The sequence below is a fragment of the Biomphalaria glabrata genome, chromosome 2 (assembly GCF_947242115.1).
Source record: "Biomphalaria glabrata chromosome 2, xgBioGlab47.1, whole genome shotgun sequence".
NCBI classification, from domain to species: Eukaryota; Metazoa; Mollusca; class Gastropoda; family Planorbidae; genus Biomphalaria; species Biomphalaria glabrata.
Genome location: NC_074712.1, coordinates 23792481 through 23805409, shown reverse-complemented (window position 1 = coordinate 23805409; position 12929 = coordinate 23792481). Strand labels below are relative to the sequence as shown.

General features: G+C 33.9%; 1 protein-coding gene across 10 annotated transcripts in view; it reads left to right on the top strand.

Moving 5' to 3' along the window:
• The window catches only part of LOC106052483 (ankyrin repeat and fibronectin type-III domain-containing protein 1-like), a 76292-nt gene that overhangs the window by 51554 nt on the left and 11809 nt on the right, over positions 1 to 12929 (top strand). For all 10 annotated transcript variants that reach the window (XM_056019703.1, XM_056019700.1, XM_056019701.1 and 7 more), the window contains 10 exons: positions 622 to 714; positions 6712 to 6790; positions 7407 to 7510; positions 7748 to 7881; positions 10036 to 10114; positions 10214 to 10327; positions 10493 to 10681; positions 11428 to 11541; positions 11801 to 11900; positions 12002 to 12137. In XM_056019703.1, the coding sequence (XP_055875678.1) occupies positions 622 to 714; positions 6712 to 6790; positions 7407 to 7510; positions 7748 to 7881; positions 10036 to 10114; positions 10214 to 10327; positions 10493 to 10681; positions 11428 to 11541; positions 11801 to 11900; positions 12002 to 12137 (1142 nt within the window). The remainder of the gene's footprint in view (positions 1 to 621; positions 715 to 6711; positions 6791 to 7406; positions 7511 to 7747; positions 7882 to 10035; positions 10115 to 10213; positions 10328 to 10492; positions 10682 to 11427; positions 11542 to 11800; positions 11901 to 12001; positions 12138 to 12929) is intronic.

Genomic DNA, 12929 nt, shown 5'->3' with positions numbered 1-12929 from the left:
TTCGATGTTCAATTACTCGGACTTCTAGATCTAAAGATTAAATTATAGGTTAGGGTTGAAAAAAACTTTACTTCTTATAACTACTTTACAAAACAACGCCTTGTTTCAGCTTGTTTAAAACTTTTCACATTCTTTTTGTTGTGTTAAAAGATCTCCATGTCCTGTCTAGATACAATGTATATAGGTCTGTGTTCACGATATTTTTGTCTAGTGATCTCCATGTCCAGTCTAGGAATATATATATATATATAGGCCTGTGTCTTTTACTTTATGATGTGGAGTCTAAATTGCAAATAAAGAAGGTTGTGGCTTCGATCGTGTAAGATACTTAGTTGTTCTAGTCTAATTTAAAGTAATAATGGTTTATATTTTCTTTCTTTTTTTTTTGTCCACGGCAGGTAGTGAGAGAAATAGTGATAGTTGAGTCAGTAAATCATTGAGGGCCCTTGCGCTTATAAAAAAGATTATGTAATATTGATGTATACATTTATTTTTGTTATTATTATTATATATTTTTTTTGTCACTGAATCTTCATTCCTCTCTCTGACGTTTCTTTTATTTTTTAATTGGCTTAACACACACACACACACATATGACTTACAAAATATTCTTTTGAACAGATTCACACAAGAAGAAAAGTTTGAGCTTAGATATTCCAGAGGGACAAGCAAGCAAACGAAAATCCGACAAAAGAGGACTATTAGATACCTTTGGTAAGTCATAGAGTCAATGATGTGTTTGATATCATGTTCCATTTAACTTGGAGCAAATCAATTATTTAAGCCAAAATCTCTGACATACTCATTATCAAGGACAAGAACCACTTCGGTACCTCGTCCTCATTCCGACCATCGACTGAAACACATTTGACTTTGATTACAATAGATTTGAGTCTCTGCTTAGTCTAGTTGAGCGAATAAACAATAGGAATAGATACAGCAAGGCTCAGCAATGGAAGAACATCAACAAATACTTTGACACCTCATACACCTGGTCTGACTGTTGTATAGTGATATGTAATTACACCTATCTGGACATTCTATTTCTTAATTAACAATTCTAGTACTTAAATTAGGTCTTTTTTAAAGTAATGATCTCATACTCCCTGAAATTCGTCTTCACATGGAAAAAAAACAAACAAAGACTTGAAGAAGACAGAAATAGAGATGACTCATGGGAATCTAAATGACTCATGGGAATCTAAATGACTCATTTGTATAGTTTACATTTGATATAGACGTGAACCTACTACGTCATTAAACGAGAAATTCATTGGAATGGAACATTGAGTACACACTATGAGCGGATACTTGGAACACTACACATACTCTTGCTACATGATGTAAACACTTCATTACGTGCAGGCTTGTAAGGCAATGTAAACACGTACAGCACTATCTGAACACTGAATGGTGTTCGTATTGACATCTATAGTGTTATTGTTACAGTAGTTACGCTGAGGTGGTCACATGTAATCTAACTGAATTTCCATTTGATTGGACCAATACAAATTATCTTATCTTATCTTATTACATTACGTAGACACTTCCAACACAATCTAAACACAACATAAAGTGGACACCTCCAGTATTACAGAGACTTGTTCGCAAACAAATGTTCTAACAAACAACTATGCTTCAATTGTATTCTTGTTTTAATTGTATAGATAAATAATATTGTGTTCATTAGTCCAGACACTTCATACTCTTTGTTTTACCATTTATAAGTGACAACAGTAGCGCCTAACATTCTCTGACTACATTACTTCACTAACATAAGGCCCGAGGTCATTTTTTTTTGGCCCAGTTTTTCAAACAGTTTCCTTTAAAGAACTAAATATGTTTCATGTTTGCTAGTACGCATAATAGCCCCTTTTCAGTCCTTTTTTTTAAATCTCTAGGCAGATTGTTGTAAAGACCATCTGTTTCTATGCCGACGAATAAAGAGGGTGTCCTGCGGCTACCATAGCAACCAATCGCTTTACTTTCCACAACTAAAATCACGTACCAACAGAGTTACGGTGACTCAAGGGCGCTCTCTCTTTTTTTTTTTTTTTGGCTTCTCAATTCAATATTTAATACACGCCATGATGCATTTCTACCGTACCCCCCCCACACACACACATACACGCACACACATTCGCTTTCTCGTTTTTCGGTCAATGTTTTTTTTTACAATGGCAACTTATATCTTTTTTGGCTTCCTCCGATTGATCAACCCTTACCACACACTTTTCAGCTTTTGAATTCTATATATAGCACCTTAGGTTATTTTACCTATATTTTCTGCATCCTTTAATCATAAGGCAACCATGTATGGTATCAGACACCGAAAACATCTTAAGACCATCAGTTTCAGACCAAGAGAAAAAAATCCATGCCCCAATGGAATGTCCCATTTCCGTTCTCTAGACGACATTGAATTTGTTTTTACCTTCTAAATATAATGAAATATCATTTTGGTTGTAATTTTGTTTTTGAATGTAGAGAAATGACAGTGCTACAAAGTATCATTCAGGAAAAAAAATGACTCTAGACCTATATATCTATCTATAAATATTATACCTAAACCAGTGGCGTAACTAAGGGGGGGGATGGGGGGGGAGAATTTTAAAATCCCCCCGGGCCCCCACCTAGGGGGGGCCCCCAAATGGGTGTCCGAAATTTATTTGTAAATACATAAATTAATATATTTGATTGACAAATAGTGTCAACGGGTGTCTTTTTTTATCAACATTTATGGATTAAATTTATCACAAAGACTAAACCTAGATCTAGGTCTATCAGTACGTTGACTTTGTTGACATTTTAAAAATATTTTTCCCACAGAGATCGAAGTTTTTTTTTTAAAGTTAGTTTTACATTTTAAACTTTGTTGCCACGAATAAAACTGCATGATATACAACGAATTCCAGGAATTTTGTTACCTTTACTAATAATAGATCTAAATGGCGAGTATTTTATGGCTACACTAATTAACCTTGAAGCAAAATTTACAGAATCGAGTATAACAGATTCAAAAGTTATTCTTAATAATGCTAGAATAGTCCATTATTCGGGTTTGGCGTCTATAATTTCAGAATTAAACTTCACACTCGAGTTATTACCCCTCTATTCATCTTTCCTCAATCCAATGGAAACTCTCTTTTTATTTCCATCTAATCCTTTTACTTTCGCACAAAACATAAACAACAAACAATGACGTAATATCATATAATATTAGCACATCCTTCCTTTTGAGGTTATTATCCATAGACATATATATATAGACTGGACGATAAAGAACAAATTATTATCGGAAATATTTGGGAAAAGATAAGTGTGTAGATCCACATCACAAACCTATATATATTTGCCTATGTCTATGATTATAAAACAAAGACAAAATATTGGGAATTGGGCAGTTTTGTACTTTTCAAAACTAAAGATCAAAGGTATATATTGGCTGAAATGTTAGTCCTAGAATTTATAGCTCAATCGCCGCCATTTTTTTTTCACATAGATATAGTACATAAAACATATTGACTCCCCCCCAAATAAAAATAACTTCCTACTTCCAGTCTATATTTATTTATGTCTATGTTATTATCACACCCTTCCTTTTAAAGTTCTTAAGAGTGATATCTACTAGCAGGGCCGGCCCTAGCATTTTCGGGGCCCTATGCGAAACTGATCGCGCGGGGCCTAGTCTGAGTAGGGATAAGCATAATGTCAAAATTATTTTTTTTGAATTAGAAAATAGGCCTACTTTCGTCTTTGCAATAAATTTTTATCAAATGAAAGCTCGCAATGCCACTTTTTACTTATTGGCATCCCAAAATGTCAATTTCGTCTATTCTTTGGGAGATTTGAATAAATTCAAAAAAAGTTCAGTCTTTATCGTATATTTTGCGGGGCCTATGAAAGCGCGGCGCCCACTGCGACCGGCACTGTCTACTAGGAACTTTAACAATTCGTCGACTTCTGGTTGTCTTGACTGGCACAGTTCTCTAGACGTTGTTCTATAACTGTCTGTTTCGTTTGTTCCAACAGTTTGCAGTTCATTGTCTTCATCGGTATCATAGTACCCAGAGATGTCTTCATCGAAACTCTTATTCAAAAAGCGTTGATTTCTTCTGTATGTTTTTCCATCGTTTGTATTTATGATGTAAGATCTGGGTGTTCAATATTTTTTTATGACAACTGCTTTCTGCCATGTTTGACCAAGACGAACTCTTTTGTTAGAATGATTCCCTGAGTCTTCCACTCGTCAGCAGTTGTGATGGTGAATACGGCAGTCCACTTATCGGAGTATTTATATACTCGAGCATAACGAGATATGGATCTTTCCCACTTTTGTATACTCTGAATTCTTTTGCTTTCGCACAAAACATAAACAACCAACAATGACGTAATACCATATAATATTAGCACAGAATCTTCTTTATGCAGTGGAAAATTAAGAATTTTTTGCCTATCTGGAATTCTAGTCAAAGCTCCTGCACCCAATTAATATAGTTCGGAAGAAACTACAAAAGTCTGGACTGCATATACGGGAAGCTGCTAAAGAAATTAGTAACCTTTCGTGCTTTCTGCAAAATGATGAGAAACTGACAAAAACCCAATCCATCAAAAAAGCAAAAGAAGGTAGTGAATACTATGGATTCCCTGTAATCAAAACAACCATAAGAAAAAAAAAGACTTAATGGGAATTTGAGTTCTAATGTAGGACTGTCAATAGAACTGCAATTCAAACGTGTTGCGACAGAAGTGCTGGACAGATTTCATATGGAGATGAAGGGCAGATTCCAAAGGCTGGAAAGAAAATGGATACCTTTGGGTTTCTTCTTGAACCAAGACACCTGTTAGAAGACACGCTTGTGACAAACTGTGCTACTTTTCCTGTTTGTATGATGAAATAAATCGCTTTTTCAATGATGTCATTGATGCACGAGCACTTTTCATCAACAAACAGTAATACAATCACCAATAGACATATTGAAAAAACAGGCTTCATATGGGAATTACGTGTGCTCAGACTTTGCAACCTCCTACGAATACCGCTAACTCAGGCCACTTCCATTACGTCATGTGAGAGATCATTCTCAAAGCTCAAGCTCATCAAAAAGTATCTCAGAGCACAATGACGCAAGAAAGGCTTATCATGGTTTTAATGTCAGTGAAGTCACAAATACTAGAAAGTATCGATGTAGTTGATGTTATAGATGTCTTTGCTGCACAGAATGCATGACGTGAAGCGATATCAATTGAGATTTGTCACTTGTGCATTATTTAACTAATAAACAAAGGTAGGCTATTATTTATTAAAAGAGTCTTGATTACTTTTTGTTAAGTTTACTGATATACTGAACCAATTTGATTTGGGGCTTATATATTTTTGCGTACATTATCTCATGTCATATGTCGAATGTCAAAATGCAAGGGGCCCCCAAAGAGGTCAATCCCCCCGGGCCCCCAAATCCCTAGTTACGCCCCTGACCTAAACTGGAAAATAAGTAAAGTAAAGTTTCCCTTTCAGACCTTAGGATCTATGGGGCAGATGATGTAAAGGTCATTTGTTTCTGTGGCCCACGTTAAAAAGGGTGTCATATGACCAGCATTATGACCAATTTCCTTTACTTTTCCCGACTAATGCCAAAGACAAATTGGTATCAGATAGTTATGTACGTAGCTATTTTTCCAGCTGTAAGGAAATTCGCCCTGAATCTTATAGAATCATTCTTTTCTGACCTAGAAAAGTAATGATCTTTAGTTTTAAAAGTTCAGAATAATGCAATCCCATTTTGGGATTTTAAATAGAATGGGCTCTTAATAACAGAACTATATATTCAGGCACAGCTATGAAATAAATCCAATCCCTTTCACTTTCCATTGAGATAACGTTTCAACAAGCCTAGATCTAATAATTCAAGTCTCTTGATTTTAATCCTTTTATGATTTTAGATTGTACATTTAAATCATAGACTATAGGCCTATATTAAAAATTAAATAGATTGATTTCCTAGATATTTATAGATCTAGATTCTGGATCTAAAATTTGCAAAATAATAATTTTGGGACAAGTCTGCTCTTATTTAAAATGTTCAGTTACTCGGACGAAACATTTGAATGATTATTGGTATAACATGTTACGAAGGTTACGTTTGAAAACAAAAATTACTTCTTATAACTACTTTACAAAACAACACCTTGTCTCAGATTTTATGACATTTAAGAGATCGGCGCGTTCAGTCAAGGTATAATATATATAGGTCTGAGCTCTAGATCTATCTTTTTTTATGCTATTTGAGTTATTTTTTTTTTTATTTATTCGGAGCGCGTCTAAAAGAAAGCTGAAATGACGTAAGGCAAAGCACACACACACACAAAAAGGTTGACTAAAGGAAAAAAAAATTCACTTTAAAAATACGTAATTTTTGTGCTATTTCTATTTATGCTTTCTATATAGACTGGGCCTTTTGGGGGAAATACCGAAAATAAAATACAAAGGTTTGATAGAAATTTATCGATTTTCGCGAATTGCGGTGTTCAATTTGCGAATCTGTCTAAACTGCGTCTTAGCAAGCACCCAAGAGATAAAAGTGCTAAATTTCATGTTACGGCAGTTAATGAGATCTCATGACAAAAGAAGTGAATGAGTGAGTGGTAGATTACACACAGATTTATGACGTTATTGACATTTTGGTTTCAATGATTCTTTTGCCCATTTAGGATTGTTTGATGCTGTTGAACAGCAAGATTTAGACTTGGTGAAATTTATTGTAGACAGTAGTACTGTCGATATTAACAGGTAAGCTTGTAGGGCCAAAAGTTTTAATTAATTTATTTAATGTCTAGGTCATATGGGTCTCTGGACTACGAAAGCAGTCACAAGTTGTCTCTATATTTAGGACAGTTCATTTGTTTCTTCCTGTTTTATTCTAATGGGAAAACACTCAACACTAATTAGATTTCTTCCAATCTTAATGAAATATAGATCAGCACGACTGAACTAGTTCATACACAACGTATTCGTTTTATTAGATTGCACTACATTCATCTTTCTGTCTTTTATTCAATAGTTTTTATAGCACTTTTTTAAAACCAGAAACAAAATCTATCATCAACTAATAATCATTTATTGCTAGAAGTCAAATTTAGATTCGAAAGTTATTTACTATTGAATTTTAGTTATTCTACCGCCAGTTTTATTAAGACCATCTAGAAACATTAATAATGTATCTTTCTTAGTTGAACTATTATTTCTGAATAATTTAGAGCAAATGTTCAAATCAAACATTAGAAAGATTGTACGGCACTCTCTTTATAAAGTTTTTTGATAGTGGAGGAAAATTTGGACTGTAAATATTCATATGTTAAAATATATTTATCATTTTCGCGTGAACAATTTTGACTGTCTTATTTAGCCTAAATAGTGAAAATCTGAGTGTCCTCGACATAGCAGTTATGACCAACAATATTCCAATAGCCAAGCTACTACTTTCAAAAGGGGCCAAGGAGAGTCCTATTTGTAAGTAATCTCTTTAGAACTTGTATGAGTGTCATAGTTGTGTTTGTGTGAGTGTCATGTTATCCTTTCAATTAAACAACAGATATTGCTTCAAAGAAGAATATAAATAAAATGTTAACGTTATGTTGCTATTGAACAAAACATTGGAGACTTGGTGACATGTATTATAGTCAGTAGTCTAGTGTGTTTGCATCTTTTAAGAAAACATGTTAGTTTTATGTTGTGCATATATTATAGTCCAAAGACAAGATTGTCGCATACAAAAACTTGAAGCCTTGGTGACCGAAGCAGAAAAAAAAGTTGTTGATTTAACGGCTACAGTTCTCAATGGCACATCTGGCAACGCCAATATCTCCCCTGGTCAACTGAAAGTAAGTTGAATCACCAAATGAAATGTGTATTCTTTAAGAAATCCTTCCTAAACCTCATTGACTCTTTTTAATAGCTTACTTTTTCCAGGGATGGAAGTTACCATCACCGAAAAAAAAAGTTTAAAAGTTTTTGATTAAATGACAATCTAGACATGTGTGCAAACAAATAAACCAAATATTTCATTTAATTCTAGTGTTAAACCCAGTCTAGTGCAAACAAACAACACAAATACTTCATTTAAATCTAGGATAAACCCAGTCTGGTGCAAACAAACAACACAAATACTTCATTTAAATCTAGGATAAGCCCAGTCTGGTGCAAATAAACAACACAAATACTTCATTTAAATTTGGATAAGCCCAGTCTGGTGCAAACAAACAACACAAATACTTCATTTAAATCTAGGATAAACCCAGTCTGGTGCAAACAAACAACACAAATACTTCATTTAAATCTAGGATAAGCCCAGTCTGGTGCAAATAAACAACACTAATACTTCATTTAAATCTAGGATAAACCCAGTCTGGTGCAAACAAACAACACAAATACTTCATTTAAATCTAGGATAAGCCCAGTCTGGTGCAAACAAACAACACAAATACTTCATTTAAATCTAGGATAAACCCAGTCTGGTGCAAATAAACAACACAAATACTTCATTTAAATCTAGGATAAACCCAGTCTGGTGCAAACAAATAAACCAAATATTTCATTTAATTCTAGGATTAGCCCAGTCTGGTGCAAATAAACAACACAAATACTTCATTTTAATCTAGGATAAGCCCAGTCTGGTGCAAAAAAATAAACCAAATATTTCATTTAATTCTAGGATAAGCCCAGTCTGGTGCAAATAAACAACACAAATACTTCATTTAAATCTAGGATAAACCCAGTCTGGTGCAAACAAATAAACCAAATATTTCATTTAATTCTAGGATAAGCCCAGTCTGGTGCAAATAAACAACACAAATACTTCATTTTAATCTAGGATAAGCCCAGTCTGGTGCAAAAAAATAAACCAAATATTTCATTTAATTCTAGGATAAGCCCAGTCTGGTGCAAAAAAACAACACAAATACTTCATTTAAATCTAGGATAAGCCCAGTCTGGTGCAAATAAACAACACAAATACTTCATTTAAATCTAGGATAAGCCCAGTCTGGTGCAAAACAAACAACACAAATACTTCATTTAAATCTAGGATAAGCCCAGTCTGGTGCAAAACAAACAACACAAATACTTCATTTAAATCTAGGATAAACCCAGTCTGGTGCAAATAAACAACACAAATACTTCATTTAAATCTAGGATAAACCCAGTCTGGTGCAAACAAACAACACAAATACTTCATTTAAATCTAGGATAAGCCCAGTCTGGTGCAAATAAACAACACAAATACTTCATTTAAATCTAGGATAAGCCCAGTCTGGTTCAAACAAACAACACAAATACTTCATTTAAATCTAGGGTAAACCCAGTCTGGTGCAAATAAACAACACAAATACTTCATTTAAATCTAGAATAAGCCCAGTCTTGTGCAAACAAACAACACAAATACTTCATTTAAATCTAGGATAAACCCAGTCTGGTGCAAATAAACAACACAAATACTTCATTTAAATCTAGGATAAGCCCAGTCTGGTGCAAACAAATAAACCAAATATTTCATTTAATTCTAGGATAAGCCCAGTCTGGTGCAAATAAACAACACAAATACTTCATTTAAATCTAGGATAAACCCAGTCTGGTGCAAATAAACAACACAAATACTTCATTTAAATCTAGGATAAACCCTGTCTGGTGCAAATAAACAACACAAATACTTCATTTAAATCTAGGATAAACCCAGTCTGGTGCAAACAAATAAACCAAATATTTCATTTAATTCTAGGATAAGCCCAGTCTGGTGCAAATAAACAACACAAATACTTCATTTAAATCTAAAATAAGCCCAGTCTGGTGCAAATAAACAACACAAATACTTCATTTAAATCTAGGATAAGCCCAGTCTGGTGCAAACAAACAACACAAATACTTCATTGATATGTAATGTAAACCTAGCCTGGTGCAAACATTCAAATAACATTGGACAAAATGTGTTTTGTTAATTGTTTGAAATAAGTGTCAACATCGATCTACTTTCTTGTCCAAAGGAGAATGAGAAGTTACTAAGTCACTGGGAGTTCAGGCATAGACTATTGAAGAGAATGAAAGCTGGCTATGATCATGCCAGTAAGTTATCTTTCATGTGCTATTTAGGGTCTTACATTGTCATAGTGTTTAATTGTTTCTTTATTTTCATAAGTACTTAAGTCACACTTGTATTTTCAGAACCCCCAGAGCCACCTACTAATGTCAGATTACAAGTATCTAGTAGTTCTTCTCTCTTAGTAACATTTGATGAGCCACAAAGTCATAATGGTGCTGTTGTCACTAAATACAAAGGTGATTTCTTGAAACTACATTATAAAAAAATTAACACTAATTGAAAAAGTAATTTGTTTTCTTTTCTAAAAAACCTTACCTAGTTATACAATAGCTCATTGAAATTGACTGGCATTTTGTAATATAACTACTTGTATTATTTGAAAATATTTTGTTCTATTTCAGTGGAGTGGAGTTTAAGCAGCAGCTTTGTAACAACGTCAGGAGAAGCCTTCATTGAACATTTATTGCATTTGAAATATGAAATAAAAAACCTGGTAAAAGGATGTCACTATTTTGTCAGGGTTTTCGCTTGGAATGTTAAAGGATTTGGTTTAAGCTCAATTAGTGATCCACCAAGTGCAACTCCATCAAGTATGTTGTCCTCTAGAGCATTGACTTTGTTTTTAAAAAGCTTAAAGCAATAAAGCTGCCAAAAATATGTATTCGTATTTTATAAAGTAGAATGTTTCATAAGGAACTTTTGAAGGAATATCATAATGAATAGTCCATGATCTATTTACTTCTTCAACTCCTTAAACTTAAAGAACTGACCTATCATTCGCTTAGACTCCTGAAACTTTAAGAACTAATCTATTATTGGCTTAGACTCCTGAAACTTTAAGAACTAATCTGATATTGGCTTAGACTCCTGAAACTTTAAGAACTAATCTGTTATTGGCTTAGACTCCTGAAAATTTAAGAACTAATCTGTTATTGGCTTAGACTCCTGAAACTTATCGTATCATTTTCCCTCTACCAGATAAATTATTTACCAGGTTGCCGAACTTCGTCAATCAGAATCTCTCCAATCAGAATCTCTCCAATCAGAATCTCTCCAATCAGAATCTCTCCAATCAGAATATCTCCAATCAGAATCTCTCCAATCAGAATCTCTCCAATCAGAATCTCTCCAATCAGAATCTCTCCGTTTTGTAGACAACGATTATTCTCCCTAAACCCCTATCCAACAGCAAGAGCAGTTTTTAACTGGATTAGTATCTAAACTAAAAGAGAAAAATGATGGACTATGTATTAATAAAACTATTTTTACTTGCATCTCAAAACAAAATCAAAGTTCTTATACTAAAGCTTGCTTTAAAAAAGTTCTTTATTTCCAGACTGGCGAGAGGTTGATGGTATTCCGTCCAGATTGGAAGGGAAACTAGCTTCATTATACACCTTATATCAACAAATGAAACGGTTGAGGTCACGAGATTCAAGTGAAATGAAAGGTTATTGTTATTTTTGTTTTGTTTTAAAAAACTAAATTTCATTCTAACATTATCGTGTAACTCTGTAATAACACTGTAACTATACAATATTTAAATTTAGAAAAAATATTCATTACATAAAATATGTATCTAAATTTTTACTAAGTCCAAACTCGAAATACTAAATTGTTTCAACAAGTATTAATGTGGGTTTTTTTTTTTATATAAAATGAAAACTTATTTTTTAATCTAATATGGAATGCCATATATTTTTCACTAGAGCTATTGAACAAAGGAACTGAATCTCCCAGACAAAAGAAAAGAATCAGTATCAAAAATTTATTTATTTCAACACCCAAATTCCAAAAATCAATCAAAAGGTAAAAGTCTTTCAAAATATTTGAAAATAATAATTCTCTTTCTAACCACAAGGCCACAATTTATTCTTACTTTCTTTGAACAAGGTTTTGAATCGTTTCAGGGGAGTGTATTTGGTGTGCTTGTTTTACAACGAAGACAAAATTCTAGTTACATCTGAAGAACAATTGCCAATGATTGAAGTTGATGAATCATTCTCAGCACCATCCATAAACAATGATCTCTACTGGTTACTTAAGGTAGGCTATTGTCAGGTTCTTTTACTTGGCTCAATGAAGTTACTCAACTGGTTCTCTTACCTGGAACCATGAAGTTACCTAACACAAGTTACGAAACACTGTATGACTTACAAGCTAAACAAGGGCTCAAAGGAGGGATAATTAGAAACACTGTTATTTTGATCAATGCAGATCGATTAGAGACGCTAGTTAGCATACGAATATATACTAAATAAACTCCAAACACCAAATATCCAGGAAAAACAAGCTTAATAACTATAGAGCAAAACTCCGTGTCTTCTTCTACTACCAGGAAACAAGTGACTAACTACACTCTCTCTCCGAAAATATCACGTGTATATAGTTCACACTCATATCTGGGAATATAAACAAAGGGATATAACTCTTTCACACCTAAATAGCAACACAGAAATAAAAAATTAAATTCTCACCATACCTGCCCCTGACACCTATGATATATATATGAGGCTAAGTGGCTGAGCGGTAAAGCGCTTGGCTTCTGAACCGGGGGTCCCGGGTTCGAATCCTGGTGAGTCCACCCAGCTCTAATGGGTACCTGACATGAGTTGGGGAAAAGTAGCGGCGGTTGCTGGCCACCTTCGTTAACCTTAGGCCACATCCTCTGCCCTATAGAGCACAAGGTTTGAAAGGGAAACTCTACTTTATATATATACTAGCCATATGTTACCCGCAGCCCGCGGGTCTTAATTAGCGTATCACTTTCGATATAGTCACTGAGAGTGCTTTGTAAACAATTAAACAAAATAATAATTTTAAAAGTTAAGCGAATGC